The sequence below is a fragment of the Aythya ferina genome, assembly GCF_964211825.1.
Source record: "Aythya ferina genome assembly, chromosome: 2".
Classification (NCBI taxonomy): domain Eukaryota; kingdom Metazoa; phylum Chordata; class Aves; order Anseriformes; family Anatidae; genus Aythya; species Aythya ferina.
This window is the reverse complement of record NC_140297.1, coordinates 88440944-88462459: the sequence shown is the minus strand read 5'-3', so window position 1 is coordinate 88462459 and position 21516 is coordinate 88440944. Positions and strand designations below refer to the sequence as shown.

The window sequence follows — 21516 nt, the reverse complement described above, 5'->3', positions numbered from 1 at the left end:
TAAAGAAAGACCAAGTGGTGTTTGGCATGTGCACCATAACAAACTGCAGTGAAAAGCATGATCAAGATCGTAGCTGTTAGAGATAGGTTTGCTACAAAGGCTTAGCCTGTGCTCCAGGAGATCATCAAGAGTATTTTACCACATAGCTTACTTTAGTTAATTGTACGTGTATTTTTAAATTCATTTTTCTTAAAGCTTCTGGAATTGTTCACTGGCTGGTGTGGGTGGTCTCAGAGCAGCTGAAATACCTGATGGCTTTGGAATATCACAGCAGGGTCTGCACCTCATCTGCTACTGAACTCAAGGAAAGTTGTGAGTGTTTAAGGGTACGGGCTTCAATATGCAATAGGTTTGTCTTTGTGTAGCATTATAATAGTGTGGCCAAGGAAGAAATGACATCTACCACAGGTTTTGCACACACAGAAATGAAAATTGCAACAGAGTTCAAATCTTGTTCAGTTCCCAGAGAACACAGACAAAAAATTTTAAAAGAAGGTCCCCATAGTGCAGGGGTTTCCAGGCTGGGATTTTTCCTCCATGGTCTTGTTTTCCAGCACATGGGAGCCATTTGCACCTGCATTCTTCTTTGTTTTGTTTTGGGATTCTTGTTCAAGCGATCTTAATCCAAATACACCTAAGAGTTATCATGTAGAGTATCAAATCACTCACTCTACCTGCCTCTAACCTGTTAAACTATTTTTGTCACTCTGCCTCTGATATTCCTGTCAGACACTTACTGTTTTTACGGTGAAATTCTTCACACAGTTATCATATCTCATGATATGTTCACACAGTGCCTGAGAGCAGAATCCTGATCTCAGCTGGAGGTGCCACGGGCTAACCCCATATAAATAATTGACTACATGCAGCGTTGGGCTGTGAATGTTTTAATATTAACTGCTGACTCCCAACACTGTACAACATAGTTCTCTTTCTTCATATCCTTCCTTACAGTTGATTTGTGTTATGTATCTGTTCACCAAATTTTAATATATAGTGTTAAATGAGTAACAAGAAAACCACAGAGAAGCTGAAATGTTGCTTATGTAGCAGTAAGCACATCTCATGATCTCACAGTGTTGCAACCCTGTCCTCCCATACCCCCTCCTTTCCCATCCCTTGTATGGTGTCATCACGCAAGCTCCTTGGGGCAGGGATCAGTCAATTTTATATGCCTATAAAGCATCATGCACATCTACTGTCTGGAGCTTTATAAATAATTACACATTAAAAATTATTTTAAAATAATGTTATTAGGGATGCTAAGTCACATGCTCAAAGTTAGGTAACATTAATATTAAGGCTGTCTGGTTAACCTTAGTTTCCCCCCTTTAACCTTAATTTCCCCCTCTTTTGTGCAGTATGATAAAGTCTCTGGTTAAATGATCATACTCTTCTGTTTTCTTTCTAAGTGTCAGAACTTACTTAACAGAGCAGCTATACCAACATTTGCTCTCAGTTCAAATTCTCTTCTGGAGACAGGATTATTTAAATTCCTCTTGCTTTTTCTATCTTACTCATCATGCTAGTATCCATGTGCCATGCAGACTTTAATTAATTTCTCTTCACAGTGCTCACGTGAGATGAAGAGGTGGCATTATCCTACTTTAGAGAAGGAGAGGTGATGCACAGAGTCAAGGCAGACCAGTGACCAGTTAGATCACACAAGACCCATTTTTTTCAGAGGACTGAGCATTCAAACAGCATTTCATGTATTAGGGTGCACCCCCCCATTTCCTTCAAACTCTCTTCTTCAAAGACACTTAACCATTTTGCTAGAAAGAAAATAATAGAATGATCGTGGGCATGTTGTAAACTGTTGTATTTGGACTGGCACCTTGCAAAGATATTATTTCTCAAAGATATGAGCAACTGAAATTGGGATTTTGTAAGGGCCCTTAAGAGTGAGCTGTTCTACCAGCCTCACTAAGGGCAGTTAAAATACTTAAAGTACAAAATATTTTTTAAAGTTTAAAAAAGGTTTTAAATTTAGTTTTCTTGTATTTGTTTTTGTTTTTGTTTTTAAGTATTTTAAAATCTAAAGGGAATTCTGCAGTTTTAAAGCGAAGTAAATGCATAATGATAAACGGTGACTTGTCAGGGACAAAAAGATACCTTCCAGAGGTTAAAAAGGGATTTTCCCCTCCCTTGAGTTCCTGTGTCAGTAGCCATGAAGGAGGATTATTTTTTCACGTACAGCTAATTGAGGGCACGGGGTGGGGGTGGGGGAACCAAGCGGAGATCAGTTCATGCTCTGGATCTGGAGAGGGAGAATCCTATTTCCTCCCTTTCTCTTGGGAGAATTTGTTACCTTTGGCTCTGGTTGTGGTAGCTGGAGCTATGGGGAGGAGAAGGAAAAGACTCCGCTTTGTTACCAACCTGAGAAATACTCGGCTGTTTGCTACAAAACTCTTTGAGTTTTGACGAGTTAGATTTAAAAAAATGCTTGAAAGGACAGGGGTGGGTGAACTTGTTCTGCTTAATTTTCAGCCCATTCAAATTCAAATGTTACAAGGTTTTGTATTCCACTTGGGAAGGACAGGGGGGAAAGAGAACTTGGTAGCTGGAGAGAATTTAATGATGAAGGAGGTCAGAGGAAGAAAAAGTATAATCGAGAGTGGCAGAAGGCAATCAGGAAGGAGAATAACACTGTGTATATAATATGTATACATTTGTGTGCACAAATATCTTCTATATAACTGCATGTCACTTGTAGCAATCTTAGAGAAATATGGGAAAGTTTTACTCCCTCATTTCTTTATAAGATGGGCTTTGTTTTAGCTGGGTGGGCATGTGTTTAACTTTTTTGAAAACAGAATAAATGTACTTTTAGGAGGAGGAAGGACGAGAAAGGGTTAAAGTGACAAGGAGAACTTCAGGGATGAAAAATTACTTAATTAAGACCCAGATGTCTGACAGATTTGCAAGCCTCTGCTTCTTACATAGTTTTGCTAATTTCCTTCCTTATCTCTGGCTTTCCCTTTCCCCTTGTTCCAGAAAACTCTTTGGATTTGGATATTCTCATGCACTTTTCTGCTGGCAGATGTTCATGGAGGGAAGGTACTAATGATATTACAGTTAAGTAATAGATACTCACAGTCATTATACAGCAAGAATCCAGATTAGCCTTTCTGTTAAACTCATCGGCTTGTAAAATGCCATGTACTTTGGAGCTGTATAATACACAGCATGCTAGGAAGCAGCTTGGGTTGCTAAAGATGCAGTGCTGCCTCCAGCAGAGAAAGGCTCTGGTCCGTGCTCTCTCTCATATTTTTCCTTGTTAACCAAGAGATGTTATTTAACCTCGCCACACCATCTTTTAACCTGCAGTGTTACTGCGCACAGGTTAAGTTGCTGCATTGAGATTTAAGTCGAGCTCGTCCACTTTCCTGACTATTTCTGGCAATCCTATCTGCCTGCGGGCTTTCCCGTTGAGAAGCTGTTGCCAGAGGATGGTGCAAGGAGGGGGAGCGGGGGCATGCTTCCAGCTGTACAGCAACTGCAAGCTGCTGCTTCTGCAGCCTAGGGGAGGACCCTGAAGCGTATGAGACATATGTCTGGGGCTCTAGAAGCTTAAATCATCCCACTATGTAACAAGCTCAGAGATTTCTAGCATTAAGGATCTCAAAACCACAAAATGATACTATAAATAAGCAGAAGCTTTTTCATTTGCTTTCTGTTACAGTTTTTGACCAGTAGCCATGGGGGAGGACTGTAAAAGAACTGTAAACCTAGCTGCTGATGAAAAATTACTTCATTTTCCTCCTTCTCTGTATTTGCAAGTTCTTATTTTAACCAGGTGTTATGTCTGAGGGCACTATTGGACCTGTGTATTCTAGAATTTGAAAACAGATTAATTAAATTTTCTGATGATTTTTATTCAGCACAAATATAATTGCAGCCCAAAGACCATTGTAAGTATGATGCAGTCCCACAGAGCTAGAAACAGAACACAAACTAAAAACCTGGAGCAGAAATTATACTTGCAATTTGTTCTCAAAAAGTATTTACAGCGATTTTTTTAACCCCTTGTTGAAGAACACAAAAAGCAAGGTTATGTGGCATTCAACAGAATATGAACATGTACTTTTTCCTTTCCCTAGTTCCTGCAACTTTTGGAAATCTTATGTGGAAGACAACTGATGACTTTTTTACCTAGCCAATCCCAAGTGGGATGTACTTTCCAGTATTTTAACAGTCTACAGTATGGCATTTTTACAGGCTTTGGTCATACACAGCTAGAACTTTAAAACATTATGCTCAGGTTCACAGGAGTTAGCAGAGAATCTCCTTGGTCCAGTCATAGCTTCAGTGACCAGAGAGCCCACTACTTACACTAACTGCTCTTCTGCAGCCATTCTCAACTTCTCAACGGGAAAGCCTGCAGGCAGACAGGATTGCCAGAAATAGTCAGGAAAGTGGACTAGCTTGACTTAAATCTCAGTGCAGCAACTTAACCTGTGCACAGTAACACTGCAGGTTAAAAGATGGTGTGGCGAGGTTAAATAACATCTCTTGGTTTACAAGGAAAAACATGAGAGAGAGAGCAAGAAATTCCTCAAAAGGAAATAGAAAAAAAAAAAAAAAAAGTTATATAGCATAAGAAATATAAATAATGGAAAAATGGACCCTAAGATTTTGTAAACTCGGCTACTCTGGAAAATAGTTACCTCCAGTTTTTAAGAGTACTTTGCTGCATCAATCACAAAACAAATACATAAGCACTTTGAGATATCTTGATGTCATTTCTGACCTGGTTGAACAGAAAGGCATTTTCAAAAAGGATAGACTTTCAGCCCTACTTTCTACAACATAAAATCATTCACCATCGGTCTTTTCTTTAACACCAGCTATGATAAATCCCAGGTAGAAGCACTTATCTTCCCAGCATTAGATGTAGAGCTTAGGGATATGGTTTAGTGGAGGGCTGTTAGCGTTAGGTTGGAGGTTGGACTCGATGACCTTGAGGTCTCTTCCAACCTAGAAAATTCTGTGATTCTGTGATTCTGTGAAGAGGAGAATATTGTTGATCCATTTTGAAGAGGATGAATCTGGATACATTCAGCAGAGTTAAAGTAAATCCCCAGTACCCCACTGAAAAAACTATCAGAGCAGGGAAAGGAGCCAAAATGCTCCAAAGGCCAGTCCGGAGTAACCATAATACCAGCCTTCCACATCCCTGTTAGCTGCTTAAGACACATGTGAGGGGCTGAATGCTCTCATGTCCATCGAACTGCCAGCCTCACAGAAGCTGCTCTTTCCCCGTGTGTGCTCCTGCACTGTGGGCCTCCCTCGATTTGCCTCTGATTTACAAGGGCTCTGTCTTTCCTGCCCAGCTGGTAACAAATCTATAGGAGCTGTACTCTCAAGTCTTGTTAAAGCAAAGGTGGTGCAAAATGAGTGAGACTTTTGGGAAGCATTCGATGAAGACGTGTACTGGTGTTCCACCTCTAGCAGGGGCATGGGTCTCCTATCAGTTCCTTGTTGTCTGCCAGCCCCACACAGATGTCTTGAATGTCCTACAGTGCTTCAGATGGCACTGAGTGTCCCAGCTAGACAACAACTGAATCTCTTCCTTGGTCTCTTCTCTGCAGTTTGCATAGCTCCATGTTATATTTTCTCAATTATGCTGGAAGTCGTGGTCTGTACCCATGGTCCCATACGGGAGGCTTTCCAGAACTCCCAAGAAGTGCCCAGAGAGACTTAAGTCAGTTGTGTCATTTGCAAATCCCCAGATAAAGCTGCTCTCAGTAGAACAAAATAGCAGCTTCTCTCATTGCAAATATATTGTCTTCTAATGCATTTCCAGGAAGGCTTATCACAGATTTTCCTCTCTTTCTCAGAATGTAAACTTTCTCATAAATGTCTGTCTCCCGTGGCACTAATTTGACAAAATGCTGCCATAAGTTTCATTTTGTCTCCAACTGCATGAATGACTGCTGAGGAGTAGTTGTGTATTGTAGCCTGAGCTCAGTGGAGCACTAAAGGCTGTAGTTTAGTACTCACTTTGCTCAGTTCTGTGCTCCTGCACAAATCTCAGCTAATCTACATAAGCAATAAGTGAGCAGGCTTCCAAGAACCACACAAGTTTGCCTTTTCGAGCTTGTGCTAAACGCTTACCAGTGGTGTATTTTTAGCACCTCACGTTTTACCAGAAAGGCAGCAAAAAGGTTATCAAGTTCTTTCCTACGTCAAAAAAAAAGTATGTGTGAGAAAATGCCACTGGTAATATTTATCTAGAATGTAAAACGTAGGAATAAGTCCTATATTTTTCTTGGATACTGGCCAAAACTGAGCTGTCAACAAAAGAAAAGTGTATAGCGTTAGAAGGGAAGAAGTCTTTGAAAAAAGTAAAAATCAGAGGCCCTCTTGTTTTCCTTTCCAAATGCTGTTGTGTGCAAGAGTCTTTTCAGTCATGTATTTATAAACTATGTGAGCTACTGGAAACTACCAGATTTTCACCTCCTGAAACACGTATCACATTTAAATTCTCAGTGCTAAGAATTTCAAGACGGGCTCTGTGATTAATATATACTTTCTGTCTTGCTTTTTTTGGTGAGTGTGGAGATGAAATGAACAATAGCTCTTTTAGGAATTTGGAAATGCACAAGAAAAGATCTGCTTTTTCTGAAGCTCTTTCTGTAAAAGAATAAGAATCCTTTCATTTTCACTGCATTGTTCTCTTTCCTTCACAAAAATTCTCTGAATTGGATATTATTATCCTGGTTGTCTAGATAAGGAGATTGAAGCAGAGATTGAGAGGCAAATTACGTATAGTCTCTGCATAAGTGCACAGAGGATAATAAAAGAAACCTTTGCTGACTGTTGTGCCCATCAAGGAGAAGATGATTTTGCTATAAGGAGTCTTTGAAAGATTCTCCCTGATTGACATGAGAAAAGAGCTGGTCAATCCAGTGAACCCAAACTACCTACTTGGAACATAAGAATCCCCATTCTAGCCCTAAATATGTTTTCCTAGATAAATCACCCATAAAATCCTCAAGCCAATTGTTTTCATTACTTCCTGGAGAAAGCCCAATACCTATAACCTTAGTAATACAGATTTTGCCTGTGTTGAAGAACAGTCAGGCAAGAGACAGAAAGATATGATCAAGTACCAAAAGGTGGTGAGCTGGCACAGCCTTCATGAAAATATGGTCTAGTTCTGTGGTAGATAGAGGTTTACACATGTATCTTCCAAGGTTTTTCTCAAGCACTATAGCCTGAAGCACCTTCTTCACAGTAGCTTAGAGAAAGGGTCTCAATGTATGTCAGTAGTTTACTTCCAACTGCTCACAACTATCCCACAAGACCATCTTTTTAAAGAAGAAAGTAATATTTACCTTCCATGCTGCATATTGTTTAGCTGGTGCACAGTTTGGATCATTTTCCCATCACAAATGGTTTCTTTGAGTTTGCAATTAATTGGTTTTAAAATGCACTCAGGAGAGCAAGTATTTTTTATTAATTTTATAAAGCTTTTCACAGCAAAATCAATATGACATTCAGGTGGTTCATACTTTCTGCCACCATAAAGTTGATAGTTTTGTTTGCCAGACTTCTACCTCAATCTGAATGCTGAAGTAAGCTTAAATCTTTTTATCAGTTTGCTCAGATGAATGATCTCATTGATCTGTGTGTGTGTGTGTTTGTTCAGGGTACAGTAGAACTCCTGCCTTTCAGCACCCATTGCTTCTGTTGGTGACTTTGGCTGAATTGTGCCACCTTTCTCTTAATCCATCATGTGGAAAACTCAGTTTGCCATGATCTTGCACTATGAGCCTGAGCATCATCAGTTCACATCAGTTTCTGGGGATATTCAGAGCCTGCCAAAGCTCTGGTCAGTGGAAGATGCTGGAAGAAATGATATTCTATGGCAGCACTGCGTCTCTTCCTCTGTATTCAAACCTTGATTTCGTCCTAGTGTAGGGAAAGAAATCAGGTTCCAGGGCTGCTACTGAAGATGCAAAGAAAGGAGAGGCGAATGCAAAAAAAAAATAATAATAATAAAATAAAATAAAAATAAAAATGAAATACCTGATGCTTGAACATGTGCTTTCAGTTAGTCCTGTTAAGAGCAAGAGAAAACTAAAGCAATCAAATAGCAAAAAAAGAAGCTACACTGTTAGAGATCATTTAAATCAATGTCAGGTAACATCCATGAGTATTTATTCGGTAAATTCTTCTAAAGGGTAATAGAAAAGTAGTGCTTTTTCATGTGATCTTCAACAAACTACCAAAAAAAAACAAGTCATGTTTCTTTATCTATGATATTAAGGGCTTGATATTGAAAAGGGCAAAGTTGCTTCACCTGACCAGAGTGTGTTAGGTGTGGTTGGAAGGGAAAACTATTTTGTCAATAAACTAATCACATGGGCAGAACTTAGAGGCAGTGTCACAGATGACAATGTTTTAACTTCAGGTGAGAAACAGGTAGCTATTAAAAATGAATTGTCCAACATAACATCCTGGTTTTGATTATTTAGATAGGAAAGCTTTGCTGGTCAAGATTTTTCTTCCTAAGAAACAGAAGGTCTGTTGTGTAACAGGTTGTCATGTGTATTTTTTTTATTTTAGTTTTGTTTTGTTTTGTTAGGACTCTTCTTAGTTTCATCTTCATTTTCTTTTTTTCTTCAATAAGCCAAGACAACACTTGGCACTCATTCTGATTTTAGACTTGTTTTAGATCATTGTACAACTCCATCAAAAACCATATAGTTATTTCTTGGCAAAATCAGGCCACTTGATATGTTTCACTAGAAACAGCTCTCAAGGGATTAGTTTCTCTTTACTCCTCTCCTCCCTCCCCCCAGGATGCAGAGCGATTGTCTAACAGTATTTAGCTGTATTTATTTTTCATTGCCATGCAATTTTTATTTAATTAAGGTGCAGATTTGTTGGCATAGAGTGTGCACAGGATGGCTAGCGGTCTGATTTAAAATTACGTGGATATGCAAAAACTTTGCCTTGGCATATGTTGCTTTTCTGCGGTCCAGCTGAATTGCATGCTTCACAGTGAGGCCAGACCATTTCTTTGTGACAGGGTGTATTAATCCTAATCTTTTGATCACCAGCACACGGAATATGCTTGGGCATCACTGAAGTCCCTCCTAAATGCACGTGTCGGCGTGGTTTGAGTCTCTAAGGCTGCGTATTTTTCATAATTTGGGGAATGGATTTCAGAACCCCAGTGGAGCCAAAGGGGCTGCAATGAGAGCATATTTCAGAGCAACAGTACAAAGCAAAAAAGCAGGACACACAATGTGTTTTTTTCTCTTTATTAGCAGCAAAAATGAAGAAGTAACTGCAGCTAAGCATGGAAATGAGGATGTATTCATTGATGCACAACTCCAGCAGACTTTGGCTGACCTGGATGAAGATTTAGAAGGTAGGGAGCTGTGTAACCTCTGAGGTACAAAAGACATATGCATAGCTGGGAGGTACTCAGTCAAACATCTGAGACATCTGCACATTTCTCACTGAGATCACTGGGAGCAACTCACAGGTCTGAGGCAGAATGTGGTGCATCCAAAGAAGCTGCTTTCCCTTTGCTTCTGGGGCAGCCATTCCTTATAAAACAGCACTGAGTATTTATCAAGCTGTTTATCAGGTTGTCATTGTATTCTGGTGTCTGCTACTAGGAAGAGATGATCAGCAGTTTGTGGACACATATTGTGGGCCAAATTTGGTATAATTTCATGGACTTCAGTGATGCTAAATCACTAGTGAATTTAGCTCTCTTTTATAAACAGTACTTCTGCTGCATCTTTTATCCTAGTGAAGCAGAGAAGGGGAGACATTTTGGTCTCCTTTACGTGTCTCCACTACATTAGCAGACGTATGTTGTAAAGTTAAAAATTGAAAAATGCAGGAAGAAACAATGGGAAGAGATAAAATCTAATCACAAAGCAATAATGTGCTTCTGTTTTTCCAGCTGTGAATACAAACATTTCACTATTAATGGTTTGTCATCAAACGATGCTGAATACTTTAAAACTTTCCATCTTTATTTCAGTACTTTTGCAGTGGACTTCCAATTTAATTTCTGTGAGTTTTTGAACACTGCTTTTTCTTAGCTTCTGTGTTGTAACCCTTTATTTATACCAGCAAATTTGAGAGGAGAGTTAAGCTTCTTGCACAATGAGGCTTCTGGAGTCATTGGTAATGAAGGAAAACGAAAGAATGGAGAAAAAAAATACAAGTACTGTTTCTTTGTTTGCTTGCTCAAGGAAATCCTTCAGCTGGGTTGTTATTACTAACCAGGTCTGGGAAACATAATTTGGAGTTGCTCACTGTTTCTCAGAAGTGTTTCTCCTTTGGAGTCATGTGGTGAAATGTTTATCACTGAGAGAAGTTAGTCAAAGATAAGGTATGAACAATAGATTAAATTCTGCTTTCAGCTGCATTTATATGTTTCCCACTGGCTGAAGCAGGAGGACTGCAGGAATATTTGGCTGATCCTAATCAGCAGCCAGACAATAAAAAGGACACAGATCTCTCCTTTTTCGTAATACAGGCATAAATATATTCCTGTTAGTTTTTGTGTAACTGAAATATCTGATATGGGTAACTTTGTGTTAGCTGTTTGTCTAATTTAAAGTCATATTGCCTAAATATTGCCTATATGTAATACTATATGTGTATTTTGCAGCAATGGATGTTAAAAGTAACTCTGACTCTGAGTGTATGAGTGAAGTGCTGAGCCCACATATAAGAAAAGTTGAGGATCCCCAGGATGTTGCCAGTTCTGTTCCAGTGACAGTCATAGATGATGTTCCAGAAGTTACCATCTCTAATTCACCTAGAAACCAAGAGACAAGGGGTTCACGGAACTTACTAGCTGACTCTGTCAGTACAGAAAACTTTACAAATAAAAACAACAATGCGGGTTCCTTTGATAAAGGGCACACAGATACTGGAGCTGTATGTAAATCCAAAGACCTACTACATCAGCAACCATCTGAAAGCGAATTCATTCACTTGCCTGTGGAACAGAGGAGAGATATGTTTGAATCTCTCACATCCTCCTTCGAAAAAAGAAGTGAAAAGAACTTAAGACTGGAAGCCCCACCCAGGCATGGTATGAAGTCTGAGGAGTGTAAATCTAAGCTGATTCCGTCTCACTCAAAGACCACAACTGAAATCAGTACAGCAAAAGAGAAAATAAATCCATTTAATGAAGGCAGTAACAGAGAGAGAACTCTGAAAAAAAGTAAATCAGAATTAGAAATCAAATGGCCACCAGCAAAAAAAATTGAGGCAGAAGAGGTCCCATCAACACCCCCGTGGTGTCATCGTGCCCAGAACTGGGGAACAAATTACGAACCCAAAATGGGTTTGACAACCTTTAAAGTTGTCCCTCCCAAACCTGAAGTAAAACATTCTGATAGAGGCATTTCAGTCTCCACTGGTGCCATTAAGATAGACGAACTAGGCAACCTTATCAACCCAAAGGCTGTGGTCAGTAAGAACATACCAGGTTCCTCTACTGGTGAAAGTGAGGAAATTCCTCTCGGGAAAGTGAAGGAATTTTGGAGGTCAAGTTCTGTGGAAAAACAAAGCGATGACTCTGCAGAGCATCTTGCTAAGAAGCCAGCAGTTAACACAAACTCTAAGTCCTTCGCTACAAAACAGGAACACAAACCTGTCAGTCCTGCAGCTCCAAAACCTGTAGCACCACAAACTGTTACTTCCCAGGTAGCTGAAAAACCGTCTGAGAACGAAAAGACCAAACCACCTCTTCCAGTCACGCAGTCTCAGGTAAAACCATTAATGGCCCCAGCCGTTAATAAAGACAAGATGGAGCTTCCGTTTCTAAAACCTCATAGGAGAACTTCAAGTCAGTATGTCGCCTCTGCCATTGCAAAACACATCAACCTACCTACCTTTAAGCCTGACTCTGCAGAATTTCATGAGAAAGATGAATATAAGCATGGAGCAGGAGAGGCTAAAACTGAAGCAGAAGTTTCCTCAAAAAGGTGTATTATTGTGGCCAATTCCAGCCCTGTGGAAATGGAATCGGCAGAAACAACAGAAAAAAATGCAAATATTTTTACTAGCAGTCAAAAAGTATCCCACAGGCTCACACCTGGTGATAATTCTGGCATGGAAAACAAAGTAGTTAACATCAGGGCACCAAATCAAGCAACTCCTGCTAGTTTCTATAAAAAGAATGTCAGTGTCCCACTTAATAAATCCTCTCTGAAGGATAACGATGGTACAGAAGATGAGCACAGTTTAAATAGCAAACAAAGTATAGCGGAGAAAAAGAAGCATCTTTTGTTCGACCAGAAATGTGAGACTTTGCCCCGTAGTAATTCAGCCTCCTCTCTCAAGTCACCTGATCTCCAAGGAGTCTCACCCCCCTTCAGCTCGTCTTTGCGGATCACTAAATGGCCTCCTGCTGACAGCATGCAAGTGAGTTCGCTGAGAGCATCGCCCAAGTTAAATGGTGTGACAGCAAAGGCAGAGTCAGAACAGAAGGACAAACCTGATGATTCGCTTACTAATGCTGTTGGCGAACTGGATGTTAATGTGCAGACCAATATCTTTGGACCAAAGAAGAAGTTCAAACCTGTTGTCCAAAAACCAATTCCTAAAGACACGTCGCTGCACAGCGCCCTAATGGAAGCCATTCAAACAGGAGGGGGAAAGGAGAAGCTCAGGAAGGTAAAGTGGAGACTTTCTTTAGTCTGTTCATATTGCAGAAACCCACAGAAGTCTGACAGACACAAGAGGTTTTATAACTTACCATTGCTGGGGACCTGGAGTACACATGGCCTTTGAAAAATTTATAGTGGCAAAATGCAGCCCAAGCCACTGGTGGTTCTGCACGTCCTGTATGTTACGCAACACCATTGCTGCTGCACTGCCTAAAAGAAGCAGAGGTTGCATAGATACAGCATGAAGGAGAGGTAATCGAGGTTAGCCAAAGAGCCTAGCCTGCGTTTCGGGCTGTTATGTAAAAACAGGAACACACAGCACGTAGAAAACTTGTAAAAACCTGCAAAGGAAAGAAAACTCCGTTTTGTATTGCTAGGTGATACCAGCTTGCCACTGAGTGGCACTGCCCTAAGCACTGATTTTATGCTTAGGGGATGTGAGACTGAATCTGTAAGTATGGAATTACTAACTGGGACCTATGGGTACCCTCACCATTCAGTGTGAGCTCAGGTTGTAAAGCAGGCACAAAAGCAGACAGACAGCAGTTTCCATAGCTTGCATTCTGGTACAAGTGCTAAAAATACTTTTAATAGTGTTTACAAAGTATCTCTAAGTAAATATCTAATAACAATCTGAGGTTTATTCTTTTCACATTCTAGGTTTCAGACAGTGCACTATACGGCAATCACAACAAACCCTCATATGCTGAGCCAGAGAATGAGCGCTCAGCCCTGCTAGCAGCAATTAGAGGCCACAGTGGCACCTCAAAGCTGAAAAAGGTAAGAAATCAAGATGATGAGTGGTCTCGTAGGGGCAGACTGTGCCTGCTGAGTGTTTCGAATAAACATGGAGAAGATGCAAATTACAAGTTGTGTTGCAAAGAGAAGACTTTAGGGAGCGAGTGTGATGATACAAAACCAGATCTGACTTATGCAGATATCAGGGCAGGGCAGATTCTGCCCTCTGCTATAAAACTTAACATTTCTTCAACCAGTGTGCTTTTAACTGAGAAAGAAGTGTACAGAAATACAAATGGATTACAGTGAATGTACACTGGTGACATCAAATGTTCATCACATTCACATTTTAGGTGTTGCTTTTTCCACTTTAGAGGTATGAGGTTAGGTTAATATATTTGCATTTCCTTCCATATACATTCAATTCCAGCTATCTGAAAAAACACTATGACTTCTCCATGCGTGCTGTTTATCTGTTAATATGAGCTGGTGCATGCAAGTAATTGATGGAAAATTTCAAACACTTTCACCACAGCGGGATAATTCCTTCTGTCTGAAAGTTTCACCTAATCATTAAAGGATCTCTTATTCCTAATAGCCGAAGCCTGCATTGTTCTAGCCTTAGTTCACTAATCCAGCCAAGGATGTGTATTTGGCAAGGAGGTTCCCGTTTCCCTCATGCAATGACTCAGGCCATTAGCACACATCCAAATAGCTGGCACTAGGTAGAAAGTCTCCCTTGTCTCTGTTAGGGACTTACTCCTTCCCTCAAAGCAGTTCTAAATACCTTACTGCCCTTGCTGCAGATAGGGTGCAGCTTCCTGGGAGCTTGAGAGCAGAACATGCAGCGCAGCAGCCATCTTCACGCACACTAAACTGCAGCCTGCACTCATGAGGAATAAATGTAGATCTGTGCAAAAGAGGCTCTGACAACGAAGTGGTGTTGTATTGCCACAGAGACTCTTTGGAATACTTTCCTCCCGCAGAGAAGCATTTGCCATCGTTTTAAAGGAAGTTGCCTAGAAACCGTGCGCTTCTTTTTCACACTCTGTCACCTGTGCTAGTTGAAGCATCGTGTTTGTATGTGTACAGGGTGGGATATAGATGTGCTGTGATGAAAATGCTGTCTTTTCATGTCATCTCAAATGTTCATGTCTTGTTTGACATTACATTATTACCACGTATTTGTCCATGTCTGTGTGTGTGTGTATACAGTGAAGGAATAGAACATAGGAGCTCTGTGAGTTTGGATTATTTGATGGGAAATGAATCCTTTCGTTTTTCACTAAGGAAGTGTTGTGCCTCAGTTTCTTTGCAACAGAATACTAATGCATCTACTTGAATACCTCCTGTTTGGCACATGGAACTGAATTTCCTAATAATTGCCAAATCATTTGATTACAAATAATTTATCATGATTATTACTAGTAATGTTGCTAATGGCAAAACTATTTATTGAGGCAGTTGATGGAAAAGCTGGCTTAGTCTGAAAGATTACCTCCTCCCCTGCATTCATTTTAACTAGAAAGAGTTTCCAAGTAAGTAATTCATGCAGGAATTTTAGGTTCAGAAATTCTACAGAAAGCCACTTGGAAGAGCAATCAGTTTTGTTCCCAGTGCTTCCACATTGTTCTCTCTGGTCTTTCTTTTCTTACTTTTTTCCAGTGTGGCTAAAATCTTTAGGTTTAATATTATTTTTTTTCAATGAAGCAATGAAATCTTAAATCTAGAAGAGCCTCTCTGTCATATGAGATTATTTCCATGCAGCATAGAATGTGAAAAGTAATGAGATTCCTGGGTGGCTACTGCAGCCTTAATATATATTCCTGATTCCAAAACCCCTTGTGGTTGTTTCCAAATGAATACCAAGTCCAACTCTCTGTCTGTTACCTTACATGCCAAGAAGAGTTACAGGATGCTAGAGCTCACAGTAAATAAAGATTGAGTTTCTGAGTCAGAGTCAATGCCAAATCCTTGATGCTTGTAATCAGCCCAGCTGAGTGATGTGAGTGAGTAGTAACAGATGTTCAACCTCATGAGCAAACAAAAGTTCTACATGTTTTATGTCATTCAAGCAAAGTGAAATTGGGGTACTGAAATTAAAGTGCATCAAATGTCAAGTAATTACTGTTTAGTCATGCTTGGTATTAACTTCCTCCTTTCAACTGCATCATGAACAGATCTCCTCATTGGCTTCTGAAGAGCTCCAGAGTTTTAGGAATGCAGAACTGTCCTTGCAGAAAACAGAAGACTCTCAGGAAGAGCCGTTCTGTATCCCACCTGCCCCTGCTCAGCCACCACCACCACCACCTCCAACTCAGCTGTCAACAGCAGCTCCTAATTTCTCTGCTACAACTGCAGGTGGCCCTGGGGAGGCAAGGCGAGCCCTAATGGAGGCCATTCGCTCCGGTGCTGGAGCAGCAAAGTTAAAAAAGGTAAATTACTTTTATATTTCTATGTGGATGAAGTAATCTGGGGCTGCTGTGCCCTGGGAGCTGTTTGTAAGCTGTGCTAGCCACACATTTCTTTCTGCCATCAGGAGAAAGTATGTGCAGTGTTTTCTCTAAATGAGTTAAAGATCTAGCGTATTTCAAACCTTTGAATGGGTATTAAAACACACTATTAAGGCCAAAACATAGTTGTACATACATGCAACCATATGAACAGACAGTACTTTTTTGAAAAGAGTATGAATATCATTTCAGAAAGCATTCCCATGCCCTTTTCAATTATTATGAATCTGAGATGATTCTGAATGTCCTTCAGACTAAGTGAGCTTACGAAAGATCAGATGTGAGACCCTGAAGCAAATTTAGAGATAAATTCTCTCCCAATTCCAGTAGTGTGTCCTAGACTTTGAATCCCAACATTTGCACCCTGATCACACAGAGATGAGAGCTGTCAGTAAGACTGTGGCTTCCTTTTAATGTCAGTCTGAACTTAACTGTAAATTGGATGATATGTGTATCACTCCTGTGGTCATCTGTGGGTTACTTACTCCCAGATGGCTAAATGCTTGGTTGTCTGGGTATGATTTTTTGGCATAAATTCACTTATCTCTTTGACCGAAAATTACTCTTCCTAATCTTGTGTTACAGTATGTTTCTAGGTGAAGGGAAGCAGATTAATTGGTTTGAGTGGAGTTATCTTAATATTATACTACAGTATCAAAAATGGACTTTGATCCACAGACTTTCGGGAATGTACAGAAACAGATGCCATTTTCCCAACATGTGATTTGCCTAATGCCAGCCTTAAATATGGAAATAGTCTTTAACCTTGCTCAGTTGTCCTCTTTAAAAAAATTCAGAAAAGATGACCAAATTTCAACAATAAAAAGGCTAGCTAAAGAAATCTGACGAACAAGAAATTCCACAGAATCACTCAAAGTGTTTCAGTGAAGTTTACATGAGCATGCAAAGAGAACTCTGGATGTGCAGTTATTTTGCATGTGAAAAGCTACATCTATACTATGCATACTAGTAGAAGACTGCGAATTATGAAAAAGTAATACTTTTTCAAGGTAAAAAGTCAGGCCTTTGTTTCCACACTTCACCAGCTTACAGAAAAAAGGGGGGATTTCAACATACAGGAATGCTTCTTGTGGTTCATTGATTTCTAGATCTTTTCAAATTCCTCGTTCTTCCAACTGCATAACTATTGCAGAAGTCTCTGGGGGGACCTGTACCACTACTCATTTAAGCAAGTCTTTAACATATTCTTGGGGATTTACTTTGAAACAGTTGGATGGCCATTGCAGTCTATGAAAGTAATCTTGATATACTGATATATTCTGCTAAACACTGTGCCTGTCTTCTTTCATTTTTGAGACAGAGTAATTTTTTGGTAGTTTTGACATTGAGATGACAGGAGAGTGCATCTCTTATTATGTAGGTCTTTCAGGAAAATAAAAGAGAGCAGCATTTTGTCCAAGACAAAGTAAGATTTTCTTATTGTTGTGCTGTCCTCCATGATATTGGATATTCAAGCTAAGTCTTGTATATGCTAAAGGAATCATATCGCTTTGACATCTGGTATCTCATGCCCTTGATCACTGATAAAGTAAGAATGTCAGATTTCCTAAAGAGCTTTCTATTTAGCGTGTATTAATCTCTCTCCTAGTTTGCTATGTTAAATGAGAGCTGAATGCTGATATTTCCCCTGCAGTTGGACAACTTGTGATAGCAAAAGTTGAGTTGGTAGAAGTATGTATCTGCATATCGGAGGTTTTTCCCTTTACATGTCTCTTTACATGAAGAACATGTCTCCAATGAGCACTGAGGTAGAGAGTAACTAGCAGGTGGTTTTGCATCAACACCACAGCGAACTTTTTTTCTTTATTTTGTCTTGTCTGTCCAGGATCTGTGATGTCATGATTTGCAGGTATGAGCACAGAGCCGTTTTTGGCTTTGCTTTCTAGAAGATTTTGGTTTCAGCAACTAGACAGCAGACTGGGAAGTTCAGTTCTGAAATGTACCTGTTTCCCTTTTATTGTCTTCTCGAAGTTTTCTGGAACAAGAGCTTCTGATGGTGAAGTCATTTATTTAGCTAATATTGCAGAGAACTGGGAAGGATCTGCATTGCTTAGTTATGTATGACTCAATTTGGCCTTATTTATGAGGGGTTATTTGCAATGGAAGTAGATCAAACAGGGCTGTCAGGGCAACCAAACATAAAAAGCAACCAATTGCCTAGATAAGGAGCATCCCAACCAAAATTTGAGCTCTATTAATATCTGTGAAAAGGCAACTCCTCCACTCCACCCTTGATTACACAGCTGTTTGCTGAAGTCATGAACTTTAAGGTTAAAAGATCCACTGTGCAGGAAGGGAGGAAAGAAATTGCTGCAGGCTGACCCTGCCTTGCTGCGAGTCAGGGTCTGCACCACACAGGCTGTAAGTGGGTCACCCAAAACAAACTAGAGCAAAAATAGGTACTTGAGAGAAATGCCAAGTGAAGGTACAACAGTATGTGCACAGGTCTCCTGGCTGTTCTTTAATCCGTTTTTTGGAGTACTGTGCCTGCTATGGCAAATAAATCATACTTTGTTTTGAAGAAATGGCTTCTGTTTTATTGCACACTGTTGCTGTCCACAGACTCCTGAAGGAAAATTCTTGAGGGTGCCAAGCCCAGTTGGTCCTCCTGAGGAACATGGTTCATCCCCAGTGCAGTGCACTGCAGTTCAGAGACCTGCCAGAAAGGAGGTTGGATTTCATATCCTACCCAAAGGGAATAGAGGTGCAAATGTGATGAGCCTACCATGCTGGAAAAGATTGCAGGCAGCAACCTTTTTCTTCAGTTTTTAGAGTGGTCTGTCCTGCAACCTGGTATGTGTTCAGCATGTCCAAAGTGTAACAGCAAGTCAGGGAGATGGTGTGAAGTAAAGTCACTGACCAGGACAGATGACCTAGTTAATGCCTTTGGCAGTTAATTGACTTTAGAAATAAAGTCACCTCGCTAGCAAGGAGCCTGCTTCCTAGCCACACAGTCTGCCTCCTGTACAAAGGATAGTCAGTCAGCAGGGGAAATAAACAGCTGATCTGAGACCAAATGTTGGCTAATTCTACTGAGTCAGGTTAGTAGAACTGTAACATCTGAGCTTCTGGTGTTAAAAGTGAATTAATGTTTTCTTTAAATTGTGTCAAAGAACTTTTTGTCACAAGTTCATGCAGTTAAGATCCTTATGATTAGTTTTTAAACGTTTTATTTCTGTCTCAGAAAATGCAGCCTAATCTGGCTAGATTTCTGCAATTCTGTGTATCATTACATGTTACACAGACACAGAAGTATACTTGCCTTGGGATTTACTATGATTATCTGTGGAAAAATAACATAACTACACATGCAAATAACCCATTAGATGTCTAGCTGTAGGTATAGTTGCAGCACAAGTCCATGCAGGATGGAAAATCTTACCCAACAAAGAGAAGTTAAAAAAGTTGCCTGTGCTGCTATACCATCTACTCATAGTAGGTAGAGTTGTACCCAGGGATTTGGTAGAAATAGCGCAGCAGAATGTGCCTGCACAAGGTGGGGAAGGCAAGTTGCATATCTGAAAAACAAGCTTTTGCTCATGGAAAAATGATTTCTCTAGACCATTTTTAATAGTATGTATGAGAGGTATTCTACAGACTTCACATTTCCCAGTAAAGATTAGAGACAGACATATTTAAGCAGCCGTTTCGAAGTTAACAAAATGAATTTGGCTCTATCACAGTATGTACAAGCATTCATTCCAGTGTTTGGCATCGGCATTTAGTCACATGAACTGTTGATACGTGCAGTGTATCACTCTGTTGGCAATCAAAGGAGCCGGGTAAGGTAATTACTGCACCTATTACAATAAGTCAGTGCTGTATGCTGGTATAATTTGAAGTTGGTTGCCAGCAAGTAATACATTGATCTGAATTATGGCATGTTCAGTGTCTTCCAGGGAGTATGGCCTAGTTCTGTACCTTTATGTCTAGCCCTGGATTATTTTTCTCATATAATCAGAGATGTGGTATTCTGAATGAAGAAAGACTGTTTCTCATCATTGTTGTCTGTGGGAGCAATGGCAGAAATTACAGACTCAAATCCACCGTTGATGTTGGCACTGGTATGCTGGAAATGGGGCAGAAGACCCCACTTAGAGGTTGGCCAAGCTTGATATACAGGTAGTCAAATGAGCACATAAAGTGATTCTAGTTCCCATGCATAGTTACAAGCAGTCATTTGCATGTTGCTACTTCATTTGAATTGAAAGATAAAACTTAATTTGAACTCTTCACCTTGCTAATAATTTGTACCATGGCCTACTTTTTTCCACAAGAATAAAGTTTCTGCCATGGATACCAAGGCCAATATGGAAGGTTGAAGCTTAATCAAATACATTATTCCTGTTTAGCTTTTGTGGTGACATTAATGTATATCTGTCTGATAGAATCAAAGCTCAGCAACTTTGATTTTGGAAGAGTACACTGGCATTAAAATTAAGCATATGCTTAGATGACCTGAGGAGTAGGAAGGAAGATAAGCATTTGTTTAAGGATTTTCCTGAATTAAAGGCTATGGGAATTTCCTTCAGTCAGGAAGCAAAGTACTCATCGATTGATTTATGTGACCAGTGACAGCTATCCGATTCTGCATAGATTTTGACACTCAGATGTTGCATGCTTACAGCCAGGGTTTCTGTTCATTCCACAAGATGAAGGAAGTTCACAGAACAATGTCATCTACATTATAGTAATAATGTTACTGCAACTGTAAGATCTAAGGGTATGTGAGGTGTGTGGGGTTTTAAGCAAGGATAATATAACCTTTTATTAGACCAACTGATACAGCTAGGAAAAAAAAAAAAAAGAACAGATAAGCTCTAAGTCTTAAGGAGCTGATGAAGAGACTAGGCTTGAAAACAGCCCCACAAGAGAATGTTTGGTTAACAATGTCAACAGTTGAAGGTTTAAAAATATCTTGAGTGATCATCTGCTTTTCTTTGTTACAGGTCCCTTTGCTCGTTTGAATCGTGTATAAAGAACAGGTAATTGGAAATCTAACCCCATATGCACCCATAATCATCATTCAAGGTCTGAAGTGGCAAAAAACATCAAGAAGTTTAGTTTATTCTCTTGTCTACGAGCCAAAATAAGTTGTAGTTAATTTTCTGTGTGTTCCTGCATAATGGTTCTAAGGGAAAAATGCGTTGCTCTGCTGTAAAGCGTCTGTGCCAAGGAATTGTGTTTTGCCTCTGAATATTTAAGGTTGCCAATAAACTATTCTTGTTGGCAGGTTAATAAGAATATAAACACTGTGCAGTCCTGTGTTAATACTTAATTGTGTTTATGGGCAAAATAAAAAGGCTTTGCTAGCTATCTGAAAAGTAATATTCATTTCAAGTTGTTAAAAATATGTAACTGTTATAAACTCTTCACTTGCTTCTTATTTGGTTGAGAAAAGGGCTGAAAGTGATCAGGGAGAAAAAAAGAGAATAAAGATCTATAGAAAAAAAATCACAAGAAAAAGGTTACGGTACATTATGAGGGACCTTAATTTTCATATGATGGAGTCTTTTTTTTTTTTTTTTTTTTTTTTTTTTAAGATTAGATAAACTTCATATCTTTGGTGGAGCTCTGTGAAA

General features: G+C 39.7%; 1 protein-coding gene across 15 annotated transcripts in view; it reads left to right on the top strand.

Moving 5' to 3' along the window:
* Window positions 1–21258, top strand: part of COBL (cordon-bleu WH2 repeat protein) — a 152408-nt gene extending 131150 nt beyond the window's left edge. For 11 of the 15 annotated variants that reach the window (XM_084508438.1, XM_084508440.1, XM_084508443.1 and 8 more), the window contains 5 exons: window positions 9285–9388; window positions 10652–12669; window positions 13323–13442; window positions 15581–15835; window positions 20884–21258. In XM_084508438.1, coding sequence (XP_084364564.1) covers window positions 9285–9388; window positions 10652–12669; window positions 13323–13442; window positions 15581–15835; window positions 20884–20901 — 2515 coding nt within the window. In that variant the 3' untranslated portion in view covers window positions 20902–21258. The remainder of the gene's footprint in view (window positions 1–9284; window positions 9389–10651; window positions 12670–13322; window positions 13443–15580; window positions 15836–20883) is intronic. The other 4 variants (XM_084508434.1, XM_084508435.1, XM_084508433.1 and 1 more) reach the window with 1 other exon arrangement.
* Window positions 21259–21516: the final 258 nt, after the last annotated feature.